At 46.6% G+C, this 20,729-nt stretch overlaps 1 protein-coding gene across 1 annotated transcript in view; it reads right to left on the bottom strand.

Moving 5' to 3' along the window:
- LOC149372674 (cell adhesion molecule Dscam1-like) overlaps positions 1–20,729 on the bottom strand; it is a 126,875-nt gene that overhangs the window by 32,565 nt on the left and 73,581 nt on the right. Inside the window, exons 9-14 of the mRNA XM_089567229.1 lie at positions 19,406–19,564; positions 18,203–18,490; positions 15,529–15,645; positions 5,464–5,640; positions 2,818–2,962; positions 1,705–1,841 (exon numbers count right to left, since the gene is read on the bottom strand). Of these exons, the coding sequence (XP_089423355.1) occupies positions 1,705–1,841; positions 2,818–2,962; positions 5,464–5,640; positions 15,529–15,645; positions 18,203–18,490; positions 19,406–19,564 (1,023 nt within the window). The remainder of the gene's footprint in view (positions 1–1,704; positions 1,842–2,817; positions 2,963–5,463; positions 5,641–15,528; positions 15,646–18,202; positions 18,491–19,405; positions 19,565–20,729) is intronic.

Here is a 20,729-nt window from a genome sequence, read left to right as displayed (position 1 = left end):
TCGACTGAAGACGTTTCTTAAGTGGATACGCATGAGAGAAAGAGCCAGCGAAACGTGACTTGCCCACAGAGCGATCGAGGAAGTGCGCAGTTAAATTCCATGCTCACTTACTTTGTCTCCCGAAGTCCACTTTTAACTTAATTACGTCTCCGTGAAATGAGATGAAACAGACGAAGGAAGAGCCTACTGAGGAGCTTACAAGAGGCAGTCTCCTAAATCGGAAGATCTCCGTCCTTAATCTTGCTAGAAAGATTCGATCTCAGAATTAAAATAGAAAAGAAAGGAAAAATAAAGGCGGATTAAATAAAACATGGCTGCAGGTGGAGAAGTACGTCAGAGCCTCTTCAAATCGAAAACTACCGGGGTGTGTGCAAATATTCGTCTTATTATTTGTGGCACAAGGTTATTTTGCAGTATATTCCGCACTCGAGAACAAATTTCCTGACGTGGTTTTTTCAAGCTCATATTCGAGAAGGCAGCCGTTTGAATGAAAGTGAATAATATCCAAGGAAGCCGCATATTGCTGCCCTTTTCGTTCTTAGCGTCACTAAGATGGGCACACAACGCACTAGCTTTTGACCGTATTGTGAACGTAGGAGCGTCAGCGCTGGCTTGGTGCGTGATGCAAATTTTTAACAAATTACGACGATTTCTAACCTTATGTACGGCTGTCAACTAAGGCTCCAAGAGATTTCATCTGAAACACATTAACCATGGCAATGAATAACGAAAGACCAGGGAACAATAAGGCAGGAAATATCTTAACAAAAATACATTAATAACAAGGGAGTAATTCCTCGCTGACATCCGCCCAAGCGCAGCAATACGGCTACAAAGAAAAGCTATACAGCTTTCTCAGAAGCTTCGCGGTTAAAGAAAAATCGTCCTGGTCTGGGGTTCGAACATGAGACCGCCGCTTCACCGAAGCAGTCACCGCTTCACCGGAGCACTGTTCCCACTTCGAGTTATTGATCAATTCGCTCTCGCCCTACCATAAGCTTGTCGTCCTGGTTAGCTCAGTTGGTAGAGCGACTGCCCCGGTGATGCGGTGGTCCTGGGTTCGAACCCCGGACCAGGGTGAATTTTTCTTTAACTGCGAATCTTCTGAAAAAGCTGTATGGCTTTCTTTTGTAGCCGTATGGCTGCGCTTGGGTGGATGTCAATGAGTAATTACTCCCTTATTACAAATATACTCCACTTTGGGGATTCCCCTAAACATTTGACCAAGAATACATTAATTGGTTATTGACATTACGTACTTGAGGGGGTCCTTTTAATTTAAAAACTGGAGCCTCCATTCATTGAAATATACAAACGCTTTTCGTTTGCGAGCAGGCGACGATAGTAGGGAACGTGTATCGATGGATTCTAATCCATCAGTCTAGAGAAGACGAAGACCACTTTGTTGTCAAATAAACTCTACACGAATTTACAGTATGCGGATATTTAACTCTCACTACAGAGATGGGCCACATCCTTTTCTTTTCTCCTGGCTACATGAACGCGATAAAACCCAAAGTGGATTCCTTAAGAGTTTTCCAGCATTCTAGACGTCTACATAAGGTTTTAGAAGTGCAACTGAGCTATTTAGACGAAAGGAAACCTATAGTTAGTGCTTCTGTTTATGTCCTTACGTCACAACTTCACGCTACTTTGATCAGTTATTTCTCCTAGAACAGGGGGATCGTTAGCCTTTTTACTCACCTTGAATGACGACGTGCAGAATGGTGGCGGCCTTTCCGATGTCGTTCTGTGCGACGCAAGTATAAATGGCCGTGTCGCTTCTAAGCGTGGTCAACAGCGTGAACTCGGACGTGTAGCTGTCGCTCCTAGTGACACACCTGCAGGTTTCACAGGCACGCGGTAGTCACCCCCTCTCTCCAGAGCGGCGAAAGAGTTACTTACTTAGATAATTATCATCTCAAAATAAATTCAAGCGTCAAATAAACGTTATTTAATTACAGAAATGCATCAACTTTGAATAAAAAAAAGGTTCTTCAAAAGAGACGTTCGTCCTTCATGTATATTTAGTCGAGTGCAATACACTTATAATTGTACAAAACCGGCCCTAAATAATTACAGAAGCAGAGAATGAATTTTCTGACGCATGGTAAGCATTGAACGTTTTTCTTTTTTTTTTTTTTCAGAGGCTGTGTAAAATCGACCCAGGTATGGCACAAGTTAGAACTAAAGTTGGTAACACAAGAACATTACACCTTTTAGTGAGGCTGGAACCCAACAGCATTTATTGCTGTTCGCTGCAAGGTTCTACAGAGCACGTTAAAAAATAGCAGACTATTATTCCAGCTTCTCTTGTTTTGGATTCCACATGCTCCATAGTTCGGGTTTTTCTTTCTCGCTTTTCTCTCTAACGCAACAAAAAATAAGCACACTCTTACGTGATAATAAACAATGCTCTCTATGCATTGTTTTGCGTTGCTTCACCAGAGACAAATCACAGCAAAGAAAGAAAACCAGAAAGATCAATAGTGTTCTCTTCGTTTGCTGCAGCTTGCGGGCACGTTGCCAGTGAAAGACAGCTACCGAAAGGCTTGCTCACTCCCCTGAATAAAAAAATATTTGCATATTTTTGCCGCTACATGCTCAGCGCAACGACCTCTAGACCATTGTTCCCAGGGTCTCCGAGCTTATCCTCCCCCCGATAAGGTCAAGGCCAGGGCGTGCAAAGTCGGGTGCGAACGCCTGGAGCCAGTGTTACGACGCAAGCCACCGTGCAGTCGCAAAGCGGATAAAGGTAATTAGGCCCGAAGGGGAGGGGCGTGCCTAATGAGGCGTGAAAATCAATGGCGCACCGACCTGGAGCAGTTATGCAGCGGCCGATAGTTCTTCTCCCAGCCGAAGACCACGGGCGGGTCGCCCGCGTGCACGGCGCACTTGGCGTGGAGGGTCTCCCCGCGTCGCACATGCAGGGCCTTGAAGGCTTCCTTGAACTGCGGCGGCTCTGCGCGCATGCGCAGACAACGCAGTCCTTTGATCAGGCGAACCTTAAAGAGACGCTAGTGGCAAATAGAAGCTGACATATACCGAGTGGTTATCGCGTTCTTTATACTAGCGGGTTAATTTTATCGAAAAAGAAGTTTTACTAAGGTGGAAAAGACAAAAAAAAAGGACTACACAGGCATCTCTACAATATATTGCTTTCATAACCAATCGGCTGTGATGTGACATACACTTTTGCCGCGTATGTCTATGGCTGGATCATCGCATCGCTCGCCTCTTTTCGTCCGCGATCTCGGAATCCCCGATCCACTTAGCATCATCACGAAGCCAGCAGATTCATTCAGAGCCGGTTGAAAAAGATATTGAAAAGTTAACATGAAATTCATCATCAGTGAATGTGCCTTAACTTTTTCATTCGTTGTCAGCAGTAATCGAAACGTTCTCAGCAGCAATTGGGCCCTTCTTTTCATACATATTCATCGTTGCTCGCTCCCTCCCTCCCTCCCTCCCTCCCTCCCTCCCCCCTCCATCACTCACTCACTCACTCACTCACTCACTCACTCACTCACTCACTCACTCACTCACTCACTCACTCACTCACTCACTCACTCACTCACTCACTCACTCACTCACTCACTCACTCACTCCACTCACTCACTCACTCACTCACTCACTCACTCACTCACTCACTCACTCACTCCACTCACTCACTCACTCACTCACTCACTCACTCACTCACTCACTCACTCACTCACTCACTCACTCACTCACTCACTCACTCACTCACTCACTCACTCACTCACTCACTCACTCACTCACTCACTCACTCACTCACTCACTCACTCACTCACTCACTCACTCACTCACTCACTCACTCACTCACTCACTCACTCACTCACTCACTCACTCACTCCACTCACTCACTCACTCACTCACTCACTCACTCACTCACTCACTCACTCACTCACTCACTCACTCACTCACTCACTCACTCACTCACTCACTCACTCACTCACTCACTCCACTCACTCCACTCACTCACTCACTCACTCACTCACTCACTCACTCACTCACTCACTCACTCACTCACTCACTCACTCCACTCACTCACTCACTCACTCACTCACTCACTCACTCACTCACTCACTCACTCACTCACTCACTCACTCCACTCACTCACTCACTCACTCACTCACTCACTCACTCACTCACTCACTCACTCACTCACTCACTCACTCACTCACTCACTCACTCACTCACTCACTCACTCACTCACTCACTCACTCACTCACTCACTCACTCACTCACTCACTCACTCACTCACTCACTCACTCACTCACTCACTCACTCACTCACTCACTCACTCACTCACTCACTCACTCACTCACTCACTCACTCACTCACTCACTCACTCACTCACTCACTCACTCACTCACTCACTCACTCACTCACTCACTCACTCACTCACTCACTCACTCACTCACTCACTCACTCACTCACTCACTCACTCACTCACTCACTCACTCACTCACTCACTCACTCACTCACTCACTCACTCACTCACTCACTCACTCACTCACTCACTCACTCACTCACTCACTCACTCACTCACTCACTCACTCACTCACTCACTCACTCACTCACTCACTCACTCACTCACTCACTCACTCACTCACTCACTCACTCACTCACTCACTCACTCACTCACTCACTCACTCACTCACTCACTCACTCACTCACTCACTCACTCACTCACTCACTCACTCACTCACTCACTCACTCACTCACTCACTCACTCACTCACTCACTCACTCACTCACTCACTCACTCACTCACTCACTCACTCACTCACTCACTCACTCACTCACTCACTCACTCACTCACTCACTCACTCACTCACTCACTCACTCACTCACTCACTCACTCACTCACTCACTCACTCACTCACTCACTCACTCACTCACTCACTCACTCACTCACTCACTCACTCACTCACTCACTCACTCACTCACTCACTCACTCACTCACTCACTCACTCACTCACTCACTCACTCACTCACTCACTCACTCACTCACTCACTCACTCACTCACTCACTCACTCACTCACTCACTCACTCACTCACTCACTCACTCACTCACTCACTCACTCACTCACTCACTCACTCACTCACTCACTCACTCACTCACTCACTCACTCACTCACTCACTCACTCACTCACTCACTCACTCACTCACTCACTCACTCACTCACTCACTCACTCACTCACTCACTCACTCACTCACTCACTCACTCACTCACTCACTCACTCACTCCGCGCTGCATAAGATTTTGATTTCTTAAGCGTGCTTCTAACAAGCGCTCGTCCCCTCACGCACATAGAAGATAGACGAATTTTATTTATTTTACTCTGGTTATGTAACCGCTGCACTCTCACAGGAGAAGGAGAAATATATAGATGCAGAGTGACATAAGGGAAGTGAAGGGATTGGCCTTTACTCACCTCGGACTTCCAGCGAAGCTTCGTGGACGACAGGGCCTCCGATGCCGTTGTGCGCCGAGCACCTGAAGAGGCCTTCGTCAAATTCTTCCGCGTCCGCGATCACCAGGCTTCCGTTGGGGAGCACGTAGGACCGGAAGTTGAGTCGCAGGTCCTCGAAGCCACTTCCACCTTCTTCCCCTGCGCGAAAAATGACGTCACAAAAAAGCGCCATGAACGGCGGCACAAGAGAGGGAGATTTCCTGCTCGGCCCTTTAACGCCGCACCTTCGCACTATGCGGGTATGTTGGCGGAGACAGGACGGACACTTTCTACTGGAGTGGATGTGCCTTCGTTCTGCACAATCGAGTGACTGTAATGCACGACGTCACGCAAATACATTTATTAGATGAGGAATATCGCTAATTGAGAAGTGTTGCGGTGTCGACAACTTTTTGGAGCAAAAGTTGCACAAGGCGTGATACTTTTTAGGCTTTTGCATTCACCGTGCAAAATACCATTTCGCGCCATGCTAATGCATGTCGCTACTCAAGATGCTGCCTCTGAATTTTCGGCAAATCATAGAGTGTTGAAAAAGACATTGCAACGTTTCGCAGCCAAAGAAAAAAGTAGAATTCTCAAATAATTGCTCCTAGAATGAAGGCGGTGTAAATGGCGAAATCATTTTCCATAAACTAACCAAGAAAAAATAAAGAGGCGGAATAAACGAACCCAGGGAAGAGCACTGAGACCACCAGCATATTTTTGCACAATCCCCATTTTATTCTTCCAACAACAAAATCCCCCTATCTGTCGACTTCTATTATTTGCTCCGTAAACTACACTCATTCTTTCTCCGTGTTCTTGCGAAATCCCTCACACTCCCGAAACCGAAACCGCTGTGGAAGAGGCTGTGCTCCGCTCTATGTGGCGAGTGTCGGGACGCGCACCCCCTCCCCGTCACGCCCGGAGGGCAGACGATGGGGGAGATAGGGAGAAAGGGAAGGAAAAGCAGGGAACCCAGGAAAAGGGTTAGGGAAGAAAGGAGGTGCGCGCCGCGGGGCGGTGGGGAAGAAAACTGGGTTTTACGCAGGGCCTGGCGCGTAATCGATGGAGTTTCCCTTGGCGGCTCGAGACAGGCGGATTCTTCGCGAGGATGCGGCGACAAAGCGCGTCGTCGTCGTGCTCCCCTCTCCCATTGCTTCCCTGTTCTCCCCACTCCCGTCGCTCGACGGATTCGATGCGGTCGGCAGTTTTGCGACGAGTGGGGGGAAGCCTTTTGTGCCTCGTCTCGCCACGGCTGGCGCGCGCGAGCGCTCAAGTACCGTTCTGCGCTTCTCCTCTTCCACGTGTGCGAGCGGCGGCGTCAGAATAGTAGGCCGCGCGCGGCGTCCAGCCTTAATGAGAGGACCTCCTCCTCCCCATCCTCTTGCTCCTCCTTTCGCATGCCACCGAGCGACACAATGAGGAGGAAGGGGGCAAGGCCGAGGTACCCAAGACGAAAAGCTTCGCTCACTGAAGCATCTATTCTTATGCAATTCCATTTTTTTTCCTGCCCCCTTGAAGGTCTTAGCGCCTCTTCACCCGCGAACGGAAACTGCTGGGCCAAAACTGCGGAGATAAGAGTCCTCTTCTCCCTCTTTCCATCTCTCTCTCGCCTGCATGCCGGATAACCGATGGTGTGGGAGACGATGAAAGATGCTGTCGTATTCGGATTATTGTCGTTATGCGCCTTTATTCGATTCATTTTCTGCACTGGAGCTTGCTGCACTCACTGTTGTGATTTGGAACGCGTACATCTGTCTCCCCGTGAAGTCTAGATGAGTTTTAACCAAAATTTTTCATACATTTTTAAAAGTATTTCGTAGCATCTGTCAGGTGAAACCTGCTTTCTTTTGCGATTGGCAAGAAGAAAAGAACATGTTTTAGTCGAAAAGAGCGGGACAGAATCATTACTTGTCGTGCTGAGACTTCTGAACAAAAAAAAAAAAAACTGCAACTAGGGACATCCAACATGGTCAAAGAGTATGAGCTATGCTTGAAACTTTCCGTCTGCATTTGAATAGCGCAAACTGCGCGACTTAGCATTAGGCGAGTGAACACTGGTTTGGTTTTATTATAGGAATATTTAGAGAGGAGTGGCGCACCGTTCATTTTTTTCCCCAGAAGCCTAGCGATCCTTTTCTCTTCACCGCAGTTTTTTCCTGCTTTGAAATTTACACATTTTCATTTTGGTTTACCCTTAGTTCACGACCCACAGAAGAAGAGAACAGAAAAAATACTGCATATTTAAATAGAATCTCAGTGTTTGTGCTTAAGTACCCTTGCCTTAATCATCTTGTCATGGCGCCTTAAATTTTATGTACAAGAAAAATTACTAATGGTTTTAGGTGCCACCTTTAGTTTCTAATGTCAACAACCTGAAGCGTAATATAACTGGGTGCATGGAATTAATCACTGGTGTTGCCAGGTTGAAATGACTACACAAAAAAGAAAATGTTCTGCTCTGAGAAAAACGTAATGTTTGTGACCTCCAGAAACTTGTGAAACTAGCTTCCTTTAAGTTAAGGCTTCTCTGAAGAAGCGATGTGCTGTACTATTGAAGTAAGCTTGGCAAAAACAGTATCGCCCAGCGCACGCACTTGAAACTTAGTTCTCTACGTTGTTACGTTACTATGTTGCCAACTATGTAAAAATGCGCAATTACTCCCGTATTAGTACTGAAGCTCACTTGCTAACAGCTATAAAGCGATGTGGCGTCGTATCGCTTGCGAGATACGCCCTAATGTTCTCTGCAGAATATTACCAGACACTGATTGGTGTTATTTTGGCGGGGGTTAACGGGCCACTAAAGAGAAAAACTAACACAAACAAAAAACTCCACAAGACTGAAAGCCGACCCGTCGGGAACACCACCAGCCATTTTTCTTGCCGAAAAGTCCGCTACTAAGAAAATCGCAAAGAAAACTGCCGACTTCCTGCCCTATTTACAGCCCCACGGAAACGTGGGTGCTGTAACGCCATTTTTATGACAGCTAACCTGGAAGCTCTCGGGGAATAAGAGCGAACCACCGAAAACAAAGCTGCGTACCCTGGCAATCAGACGGCCCTTTCTAACAATATATGTATGTGGGTGAGTGTGTATATATATATATATATATATATATATATATATATATATATATATATATATATATATATATATATATATATATATATATATATATATATATATATATATATATATATATATATATATAAAAAGCTGACGCCACCAAACACAACAACTTCCTCCTTGCTCTAAAGCTATTATGTTAACGCGCCCGCCTGACCGTTTGAAGACAGCACGAAAGACCGTGGAACTACGTGCTTAGTTCATGTTCCCGAAATTTCTGCGCGCAGCGGATTCGCGCAACCAGACTGGGAGGCATGCGAAGCGAGCGACCCTTCGTGTTCTTCTACCTAGTAGCACTCACCGCTTTGCTTTCCTTCTCTTTCGTTGCCACTTGGCAGTCGGAACTTAGTTTATCTGCGTAGTTACCACAGTCCTCGAGGGAAGTGGTTAATGCATTTATTTTTCATGTTTAAGCTAAGTTTTCGGTAAAAATGGCATAGTACTCTTGAGACACTGATATTTCAATCCAGTTTGGCTTAGAATTACTCTTTAGTGACCATTACTCATCTGTATGCCTTACTCTTTAAGGCACGGACATGGCAAAGAGTAAAATTTTGCCGCACGTGCAAAAACCGTAGTCTTTGACTTGACTAACTGTTTTTCTCTCGCCGTGATGCATTGGACCGAAAAGACTTAGAGCAAATGCATGCCTAAAATACGGTGGACTCTGATGTACTTTAAGAAATGGTTTGGTCTATGTGGTTTAACGTCCCAAAGCGACTAAGGCTATGAGAGACGCCTTACTCATTTAAGAAATGAGTGAAGTTATAGTACAAATTGTATTGCTGAAGACAAAAGCAATGATCTGCTCCGCGTATCTCGTATCATGTACATATACCTCTTCTTTACTGAAGTTGAGCTAGAATAACATCCACTCGATTTTGCGCGCTGTAGTGAACGCTGCTTCAGCTTTCTTGACGTATCATGCTTCTGTACATGTTAATGTCGCAAACGTAAATTGCATGTGCTATCTCTCATTCAGTCAATGCGCACCAAAATGTCTCCGCCCGGGAATTGAACCGTGCATCACATTGGGTGTATTGCCCCTATACCTTGTCAACACGAAACTCCCCAAGCTCCTTCTGTATGAGAACTGTTCCCCTCGCTTGCGCATCAGCCAGATGTGCATTTCGGAGAGGGGACTTACGCGCGCGCCAGCCCGCACTTGAAGCCTGACGACGTTTACTCACAGCCATCACTACGCACCCGTCGAAAAGGCGCGAGGCCAGCTTGGGCGCCACTCTCTAGAGTCGCTAAGCTCGCTGACTGCGCATTTGAGTGAGCACCGGTCGAGCTGGCTTTCCGCAGCCACGTCAGTGGGGCTCGCCGAGAGCCGGCGTGGCCGGAGCACCAGAGCAGACTAAACCCTCGCTTGTGTGTGAGTGTGTGTTTGTGTCTGGAGCAGGGGCTGTGTCCTTCCTCGACCGGCTTTCATTACGAGCCTGAGAGCCTCTTTGTGAAAACGCTCTTCTAAAAATGGCCGCGGCGCCCCCAGGGGAAGAAGACCCCGCGGTCGCTCCAAGGAGCATTCCTTCACGCGTTGGCGCCTGCAGCGAGTGGTCTGGGCTAGTAGCTAGAGCCCGGTTCTCCAGCTCGGAAAACGCCATACTCTCACTTTCGCTTTCCCTTAAATGCCTCCCACCTCCCGCCCCCCTCGCCTCTCCCCACGCTTGTCTGGGTTCTTCCATTTTCTCCTTACTTCCTCGTTGTCGGCCAGCTAGCTCTCACGCGCACACGCGCTCAGCTCTGGCAGCCCGCGCTGGCGTGCGCTCGGTCGCCCGCTCGCAAGACGAAATGGGAAGCGTTTTTCGCGCGCGCTCTGACGGCGAATGCGCTGCGCTGAAGCGGTTGAGAAAATGGACCTCCGCGGCCCCGTTAAATGGACAGGCATGGAGAGAGAGAGAGAGAGAGAGAGAGAAAGAGAGAGCGTCTTGGTCCACGCGAACGTGCGCACCACCGAGGAGGAGGAAAATAAGAAGGTGTAGAACAAAAAAGAAAGCCAGAGGCTGGTAAAAACGCGCGCCTCAGGCGGTAATGACGCCGGGCCAATCAGAAGCACCTGGCTTGATTGTGTCATGGCGTGCGTCGGGACGATTTGTTTCGGCCGCCGCTTCCGCTGCTGTTGTCTCTCCTCGCAGAGTTTTTCCGCATCGTGTTGTGGGCGAGATTTTTAGTGACAACCATCGCTTGCTTTGTCGTGGTTTTTGGTAGTAGGCTCCTCGGACAAGGTTGAAAGGGGGCAGAACCGTGGTAAAGCAAATTTGGCAATGAAAACAGCAGAACTCCAAGTGCAGCCTTCATTTCCTGCTTCATAAAAGGGAAAAGATAATGTCGACTGCGCGACGCGTTAAGTTTTGCACGACGGGAGAGACGAAGCGTAGTAAGACTCAGAAAGTTGAAGTTGGTTTAAACTCGCATCGCTCCCGTTCGCGGCTGCCCTGGAAAAAAATTTAACAGTTAGGGCTATTTTGACAGAACACGCCGGAGCTTCGGGCTCCCGACAATCCCGGTGCTTCTTGATAGAAACGTAGTTGAGTTCTGTAGTGCTCAGCTAGCGTTAAATACCGTTGTGCGGATAATTTCGTTTTTATTTAATGCTTCCATTCCAACAAATTCCGGTTGTGCAGGAGCCTTGGACGCTTTAGCGAAATAGAAGCACTCGGGAAGATACAATTTAAGGGCTTGTTCTAACGGGGAATTTTCCTGAGTGCATTTGTCCAAACAAAAGGAAGCAATAAAAGAATGTGTTTTTGGTATCATCATATTCTCTGAAGTGCTTTTTCCCCAGCCCAACATTAGTGCGACGTACCACAAATGTAATCAAGCTCTTCAAACGCGAAGTAAATGAGTATATACTTTGGCACGTTTAGTGAATTTCTAACATGAAGAGCGTAGCGCAGAAGGACAAAAAAGAACGCACACGAACAAAGCGCTATGTCTGCGTTTTTGTTTCTAACCTAGTCCTATTGCGGTTCACGTTCTTCAGGTTTAAAGCATGAAATACCCAAGCCGGTGACACTAACTGCGGACATTGCAAGTGCTCGCTGAGCAGTAAAGTGGTGTTGATGTGTAGCCTTCTCTGCAACACTGGTAATCTGGTTGCTGCGCACAGAATTCCACTTTTAATGTGGGTGCATTCCATAGTATATAGCCATTGTTTTCGGGATAAGTTATCTTCATTGTGGCGTATCTATTGTGAGGTACATAGAAGGCAAATCTCACTCGGGCACACGGGACATAATGCACACTAGATTTGATCAAAAACAGTATGCAAAATATATAAAGGAAATTAAAAGTAGCGCGAAACGAGAGCGACTATAACTTTTTTTGAAACAAGCAGGCAAGTTTAAGAATGCTCCTTGAGAAAGGCTGACACTATGCGGGATGGAAAGGAAAAAAAATTCGAAGTATAAGTGCATTTACAGACGTGCGGACACTATTCTGAAGCATAATCCCGGGTTCTTAAATATATATATATATATATATATATATATATATATATATATATATATATATATATATATATATATATATACATCGCATAATAAACAGCACAATTCTCACACGGATCGCGGCTGAACAATAACAACCAGAACAGGTTTTTTCTGGTGGTATATATATATATATATATATTGCTTAATCGCTTAGCGAGGGCCTCGGTTCTGGCAGCCTTGACGCCATAGGAAGCATAAGAGGGTTCTCACGCAGCTTCCACCCTCTTCGTTCGATGACGTTCTACGTCACACCTGCGGTAACTCAGGACGTTCCACGTCCGCCGCTTATGAACGTGGGTGGCGCTGATGAACACTCTCAAGGTTAGGTTACATGTAAACATAAATACCCCCGAAAGCAGAAGATTTGACAGCCGTCGCCGTAGCTCAGAGGTAGAGCACCGGACGCGTAATTCGGAGGTCGTGGGTTCGGATCCCACCGGCGGCATGTGGTTGTTTTTTCTTCTGCTTTTCTAATCAATTAGCATTAAGCGATAACATATTCAGTAATATTCTAAATTGATCAACACCACAAATTCAATAAATAAAATTAAAAAAAAACTCCCCTCTGCCCCTTGGTTTCTGTGGCTGTTGGCTTCTGTCATATTTATAACGAGCCCCTCATTCCCCTTCCCTTGTTTGCTTAATTGCTTAGCGAGGGCCTCGGTTCTGGCAGCCTTGACGCCATAGGAAGCATAAGAGGGTTCTCACGCAGCTTCCACCCTCTTCGTTCGATGACGTTCTACGTCACACCTGCGGTAACTCAGGACGTTCCACGTCCGCCGCTTATGAACGTGGGTGGCGCTGATGAACACTCTCAAGGTTAGGTTACATGTAAACATAAATACCCCCGAAAGCAGAAGATTTGACAGCCGTCGCCGTAGCTCAGAGGTAGAGCACCGGACGCGTAATTCGGAGGTCGTGGGTTCGGATCCCACCGGCGGCATGTGGTTGTTTTTTCTTCTGCTTTTCTAATCAATTAGCATTAAGCGATAACATATTCAGTAATATTCTAAATTGATCAACACGACAAATTCTATAAATAAAATTTAAAAAAAAACTCCCCTCTGCCCCTTGGTTTCTGTGGCTGTTGGCTTGTGTCATATATATATATATATATATATATATATATATATATATATATATATATATATATATATATATATATATATATATATATATATATATATACACAGCCTTTTACCTGAAGGCATTTACCTTGAAGGCCTTCCAGGACTGCAAACTTGGCAGGTTGCCCATAACCCGGTGGGCAATAGGGCCGCCTGCCACAAAACAGACTTCAGGGACGTACTACTTATGTATGCCCTAAATCGGAAAATGCGTCTAGTCGTGCTACCATGCTAAAAGGAAGGCCAACAAGCAACGGACTGAAGACAAGACAAGAAACAAGCGGACACAACTTGCGATCATTACTCCGCCCCATAGCGCCGATAGAAAGACGCTGTTTTCTCATTTGCTACCTCATTGCACGTACCCGGCCAATCGTTTACATTCACAGAGTCAGACGTATCCACCAAGTCAGCAAGTCAGTCGTCTTTGCCTAGCGCGCGAATTCAGCAATCGGGTCAGATCGAACCTAGTGGTTTTTCGTACCCAGCCGCATTCACCCGGACGTGTATGTAATCTCCCTAAAACGACCTTTCCCGGATGATTTGCAGGCTGTGGCGGACTCGGAGGAGGCGGATTTGCGACGAGGAATAAAGTGCCACAGCCGGTGACGCGGACAAAGCACCCGCTCGATTTGCCCACGGATCATTCCCGCAGAACAGCATCGAAAGGGGACATCGCTTGGCGCACAGGACAAACGGAGGGGGGCGCCACAGAGAAAGATGTATGGATATGAGAATGTTTGGGCCAGCGCTTTTGTGTCGGGCGCACAAAAAGAGAAAAGAAGACAAAAAAAAGAAAGAAAGAGCAGAGCCGCATTTGGTATGGCCCTGCGATTAGCTGGGTCTACTGCACCGCGTAGGAATTGTGTACGGCGGCTCCCGGAGCTTTATGACAGCGGGCGTGTCGATGAGTCAGCAGGATTGGATCGCCTCCACGCTGAAACGAACTGCGCCGGCTCAGTGGCTCGTTCAGCGACGCCAGCTGCTGATTCGACACACACTGAGCTTTATTTTCATATCTCTTTGATCTTTTGTTATTTCCTTTCTTCTTCCAGCACACTCCCATTGTTTGCTTTCTCCCCCGCTCGCTGCCTCGTGCTCGAGCCCGGATCGAAGCCCGGAGTTCATTTTTTAACGAAAGTATATACGCGAGGAAGCCAGAGAGTCAGCGGCTCAGTACTTCCTGTTTCCTCGAGACGCGAAGAATTTGAGGCCGGCCGAACGCCTTCTCGGCCTGGAGCAACATATCCTACAGTTACTTCGGGCTCTTCTGTTCCTCCTGTTGTCGTCTTCAAGTTTTCTTTCGATTCTTTTTCTGAATCACTTTGAAACGCTCGGCTCCGGCAAAAAACTGCCGCATACGCTGTTTCGCCGATGAGTCAGGATTCACAGCGTCGGTGGAATTTTCTATCAGCAGGAAATTCTTTATTCCCCTGTCGAGTTGCGCTTAGCTTTTGCGAACAAATGATGCGTTCTTTGCTTGTGTGTACTTGAGTGGAGGAAGAGGAGACATACCTTGAAGAGGCTTTCAGCGTATGTGGTTCGTTACTGGCTGCTTGAATATATATGGGACTCTCGAAGAGCCAAGTTAATGCACTCCAACTGCTGAGACGAATGAACTCTTCTTTCAGGCCTTTTATATTCGGTACATGCAGGAGAGTAGGCTTTGGTGTAAAGGGTTCGAGGTTAGTTGTGGGGCGGCCATAGTTTCTCTGCTCTGACTCTTGGAGTTTTCATGATCATGAATTCAAGACGGACGGGATGTGTTTGCTACCGACAGCACTTTAACTAACTGTAAAAAATTCGGGGAGATCTTTCCTTTCTTTTCTTTCTTTCTTTCTTTCTTTCTTTCTTTCTTTCTTTCTTTCTTTCTTTCTTTCTTTCTTTCTTTCTTTCTTTCTTTCTTTCTTTCTTTCTTTCTTTCTTTCTTTCTTTCTTTCTTTCTTTCTTTCTTTCTTTCTTTCTTTCTTTCTTTCTTTCTTTCTTTCTGTCTTTCTTTCTTTCTTTCTTTCTTTCTTTCTTTCCTTCTTTCTTTCTTTCTTTCCTTATTTCTTTCTTTCTTTCTTTCTTCCTTTCTTTCCTTCTTTCCTTCCTTCTTTCTTTTTTTCTTTCTTTCTTTCTTCCTTCTTTCTTCCTTTCTTTCTTTCTTTCTTTCTTTCTTTCTTTCTTTCTTTCTTGCAGAGAAGACTGGAAATAAGCGGTTATGCGAGAGGGACGAGGGGCACTCATAGGAGTGCCTGATATGTATACCATATGTATAAAGTATTAGGGGTGGACGAAATCGGCTACTCACCCATTTTCTGCCACGTGATCAGCGGCGTAGGGAAGCCTTCCGCGCTGCAGTCGAACACCACCCGATTTCCTGACGTGACGGTCTTGTTTACTGGAGTCGTCTTCAATCGTGGACTCACTGCACACAAGTTATACGTACTGAACGTCATTCCCCAATTACAACACACCCAGATTTTTTTTTTAACATGCTAAAGCGCGCAGTGGTCCAGCAGTTCCGAAGCAAGGCATCATAGACCTGGATCCTGAATGGACGAAGTGATGGGCATTTGTAGACTCGTTAGTTTAGCTGATGTGCATTTCAGTTAGTTTAAAAGGGTTCATAGGGTAAAACTTGGTTTAATAATCACTATTCGTGAGGCTTGCACGACTGTCCTGAGGGCCGTATTTATCATGGGTATGCAATATTCATGGTGTTGCTAGAGCAATGTGACTACGAGCCCAGGGTGTGTGTGTGTGAGGGGGGGGGGGGGGGGGAAGGTGGTTGGAACCTTAACCCTCACTGTGGTTTGGCGTGATGGTGTATAAACGTAACCGAAATAGTCGTCACCACGCAGCAAATTGGAAGAATGTTTTATTCATTTCACTGAGCCATGGGTAGAAGCTTAAGGCAAGGAGAAAAAGAAGAATGAGCGTGTTGCCTTCTAACGAAATAACGATTGCGGCGACAAGCCTTTCGCGTTATGGAGAAAGACAAGGCACTGCTGACGGCTGCATCATAAGCACCCCGCCATTCGCTTTTGTACTGAGGAAATGTAACTGCCAGAAACAATTTAATCCGCATTTTCTCGCCGCCGTTCCGAATGTAGCAGAAAGCGCGGGGGACGTCTCTGCCGGGGTGAAGATCAGAGGCGACATGCGGAGTCTTCCTTCTGAATCTGAAAGCACTTTCACCAACTTCCGTCAGCGGCCGCACTTCCGTTCGCGTCGCCGCGTTAAATATTCAACAAGAAAGTTCTGTCCCGTGGCCCGAGAGAAAGGAAACGAGAGAGGCGGCAGCGACATCCAGAGCCTCGGGCGGAACCGACACAAGCACGATGTACACTAGGTCAGACACGTGGCCACCGCAACTGCACAAAACAAAACAGCGATTGTGCAAAGTGCAGCAACAAGAATGACGTAAACAGAGACGAGGAAAGCGAAACACATGTTTGAACAGTTTCGAACGCGCGGCACAGTGCTGGCGAAACTTTGCTTGCAGAGGTTTCGTACGTCACAGGAGCCGCGATTGATCTGCCTTCATCGGGCTGCTTCTAAGAGCCAAATAGAGGCAAAAAAAAAAAAAAAACATTCGCGCGTTTAGACTTCGGTACATGATAAACAGCTTTATGACAACATTTGCGCGGAAGTTAAAAGGAACTGATACGCACACAGAAGCTATAGGACACGTGCTGCGTCTTCTGGTTAACTTTTTTTTTATGTTGTACATTAATTTTAGTTGAAGTCTGAAACGATCAACTTTCAACAACTCTCCCAGCTACTGGCGACTCTCAGATAAAGAACTACACGTGGCACGGATTTACGACGATTAATATTTCTCTGCGCGTTTATTTCTATGTATTGACTTCGAGCGTGAGATGCTGTTCGAGGTTTTGGCCACTGCACTGCTGCTGTCCCGGGTGCCATGAGCTCACGGGTAGAGTGATTATATTCACGTCCTTGCTAAGGGAAGCGGTTTTGTCTTGGAATACAGTGCAGAATTCCCGGGAGCCAAAATGCAATATCGCTTGCGGTTTGCCTCCCACCTAAAGGTGTGCTCGGAATCAGTACGCTATATGCTTTTCTTATACTCATAGTGGGTAGCTAAGCGGCTCCGTCGAGAAGCTATCTTCAACTTAAGAAAGGTCTCGTCACATTTTCGCGTATTGCCGGTTGCAAATTACTGCGTTGACAAGATGTCGCCATGGTCATACTGTGAAACAGGCAGAGCCAAACATTTTGCGACGCCGAGGCTTGGAGCATTTTGCGCCTGAAACCGGTTCACGAAAAGACCTTCAAATTCGAAAAGTTTCCATTGTCTACTCTTCTTACCAAAGGCTTGCCGGCGGAGGCAGCAGTCACACTTTTCACAACAGGCACTGGAAAAATAAACAAACGAACCACATAGGAAAATAAAAGAAGAAAGACCCAGACTACGTTGGAGGGTACCAGTGAGAAAGAAAGGGAGGTGGCTGATGGTTTATGGGGGTTTAACGTCCCAAAGCTACTCAGGCTATGAGGGACGCCGTAGTGAAGGGTTCCGGAGATTCCAACCACCTGAGGTTCTTTAACGTGCACTGGCATCGCACAGTACACGGGTCTCTAGCATTTCTCCTCCATTGAAATTCGACCATGATGGCCGGGATCGAACCAGGGTCTTTCGGGTCAGCAGCCGAGCACCACAACCAATGAGCCACCACGGTGGAATGGCCGCTATGATATTGAGGAGAGGTGTCAGTAATGCTTCAGATTAATAGACAGTAGAGTTTATGTTAAGCAAACACTGCATAGCAAGCATGACCTTGGCGATGCGGGCCTATATTTTGATCAGATGCTTAAGCGAAACTATTCAGTAATAGAGAGTTCTAGTACAACGAGTAGGTAGTAGCGCATACCTATAGCGGGTAGGCTGAATGCCAGATCCCGGGGGGACGCGCAGGTGCAACTGCGCATGCATGCGTCGAAGGTACACAGCTTACCGTTGACGACGACGTCCGTGGTGCGGTTGTCGCTGGCCGCGTCGTTGGTGGCAAAGCAGGTGTACTGTCCGCGGTCCCGGAAGCGCATCTTCCGGAACTTGATCATGGCCGAGTCGTCCGAGTACTGCACCGACCCGTCGGGCACGCTCGTCAGCGGCCGGCCGTCCTTGAACCACTGGAAGCGGAGGGGCCCGTCTCCCTTGGAGACCGAGCAGAGCAGCCGCGAGCGGGACCCCTCGTCCACCGTTATGGTCTCCGGAAAGAAGTGGTCGTCGATCACCGGCGGCACTGCGACACCGGCGGACGACGGCCCGTCGTTAAGGGAGAGCCCGTGACGGCCGCTCGTTATTCGCCTGTCGCTACAAGGCTAGCACTAACCCTCCTTCCCCATCCCTACTTTTCCTTTACTTTGCAGCTCTGTTTTACTTCCACTAATACCAGCAGTGTAGGCGAGAGTCCAGGCTATGTGTCGTGAAAGCACCGCGAGTTTATTGCATACGAGCAGTAGCTGAGAACACTAACTGCGTAACGAGTTAAGAGAACCGGAATATCAGATCGAAGCGGCGGGGATGAAGATGTGTGCTCGTGTGCTGCACATCCCGTCCTCTTTATGTGACGAGATGTTAGATCGTATTTAGCACATTATCATCCTTTTCAGTGTTCAACAAAGGTCATAATCGCGTGACTGATGCCGAGTTTGTTCGTTGTTCCGTATATATAGTTGACTTTCACGGCAAGTTCTGAAAGGTATCATTTAAACGCAATGTCCTTATTGATGCCCACAAAAAAATTCAGGCAAACCGCCGCGGCCGGTATCTCTACACGCCTTCAACTATGGAGAAAGTGAGGAAAGGCTGCTATAGCTGAATACTAAAATAACTGTTCGCATGTGCCTAATAACGCCCCTTTATAGCAGTACACGGGCGAAACACCCGGCAATATAAAGCAAATATTAGGTCCCAGAAAAGTGCTAGCGGAGGGGAGGGGGGCGGGGTAATTTGTATGAAATTCTATAAACTTAAAAATCGCGCAAAGGACAGGACACAGGAAAACGGAGAGGATGGGGCTCTTGTGCAATAAACTAGTTGTTAGTCTGCGTTCGTCCCGTGTGCTCCTTCTCTTTTCTGTTTTCCGGCCTTTGCGATGTTTTTTAGTTTATAGAAAGTATTAAGCACTGTTTGCACATCAGGCGCGCGTACTTACCTATAATTATCAGTTGTATCGTCGCACGGACTTCCTGGCTCTGGGTCTTAACAACGCACGTGTAGTCGCCGGCATCAACGGAGCCTTGAAAATTTCGGAGGCGTAGATTTCCGTCGTTGTCCACGTTCTGACGACCGCTTCGAGGTAACAAAACGTCATCTGTAGGAGATATCAAAAGAGGAAACATCCTTAAGCTTCCGGTATAACATATTAATATTTGAATTAGCGATATAATGCTTTGTTGTAGGACAGGTTACAAAGAAAGAGGCGAGAAAACTGGACGTTATATAATATTTTTGCCGGTATTTCTCACCTGCGTGAATATGAGCTTTAAAAGAAAATATGGAATGGTCTGTCGCAAGATTACCCGACTATTTATAAAACTGAGGAAACGTGCCGGTTTAAAAAGAGGATAAAAACGCTCTGAAATTCTAATTGTTTAAGAAGGCTTAACTTACTAGGCCTCGGATTTTTTTGCATACGCAACGATACAACACGTATTGAATTTTTTTCTCACTGATGGCTCAAAGGAACCAGAGCGGTATTTGCAGCGTCTTCGCAACTGAAAACTCCTATATTACTTGTACTTATGTAGGAAAAAGCGGAAAGCAAGCACTTGCACTATCAGAAATAAAAAAAAGAACTTAACGCGCAGGCCCACGCAAAAGTTGCCGTGATTCGTTTCTTCTAAGATCGATTTCAAATTTTCCCTAAGTAAGTCCTTTACTGCACTATCGCAAGACAACAAACATTTCACTAGTAAACAAGCTTTACGCAATTTATGCGTTAACAAGTCAGTAAAACTAGCAGAAATTGTCCTAAAGGGTTAGAAAAAACTTAACCCATAAATAGCTTAATGACTACACGCCACCCGAGTTTAAAAATACTTAAACTCGCTTACGTGCACAACTTAGTGCGTTCGTCATATTACCGTTTAGGGTTATAATAAAAGACGTCGTTTCGTACGCAGCATTGAGTCAGTGCAGGGAATTTTTTTTTGTGCATGTCGACAGTGGCAACCCTCCCTCCCCCCCCCCCCCCCAAAAAAAAAAAAAAATAACAAAGCTTTGGGGAGAACTTCGACGTAGCTTCTACACGTATTAGTATTTTCTTTCAGTTTGAACAGCCTGGCTCTTACCAGCGCAAAGCCAGAGGCTTAGACGTTATAAAAGCTGTCTTTCCAAATACAGCAGCGCAAATAATTTCGGTGTCTAAGAATCAGTCACTAAAAGAAGGCCCTATCTAGCTTACGTTCTTTCTGGCTTAAAGACTCAGCTCTAAAGCTAAGCTATAGCTTTGATGAACGCTCACTGATGGATAGTCG

The sequence above is a fragment of the Amblyomma mixtum genome, chromosome 1 (genome assembly GCF_055824585.1).
Source record: "Amblyomma mixtum isolate Tamu chromosome 1, ASM5582458v1, whole genome shotgun sequence".
Classification (NCBI taxonomy): domain Eukaryota; kingdom Metazoa; phylum Arthropoda; class Arachnida; order Ixodida; family Ixodidae; genus Amblyomma; species Amblyomma mixtum.
The sequence above is the reverse complement of the archived record's forward strand: the minus strand, read 5'-3'. Positions and strand labels throughout refer to the sequence as shown.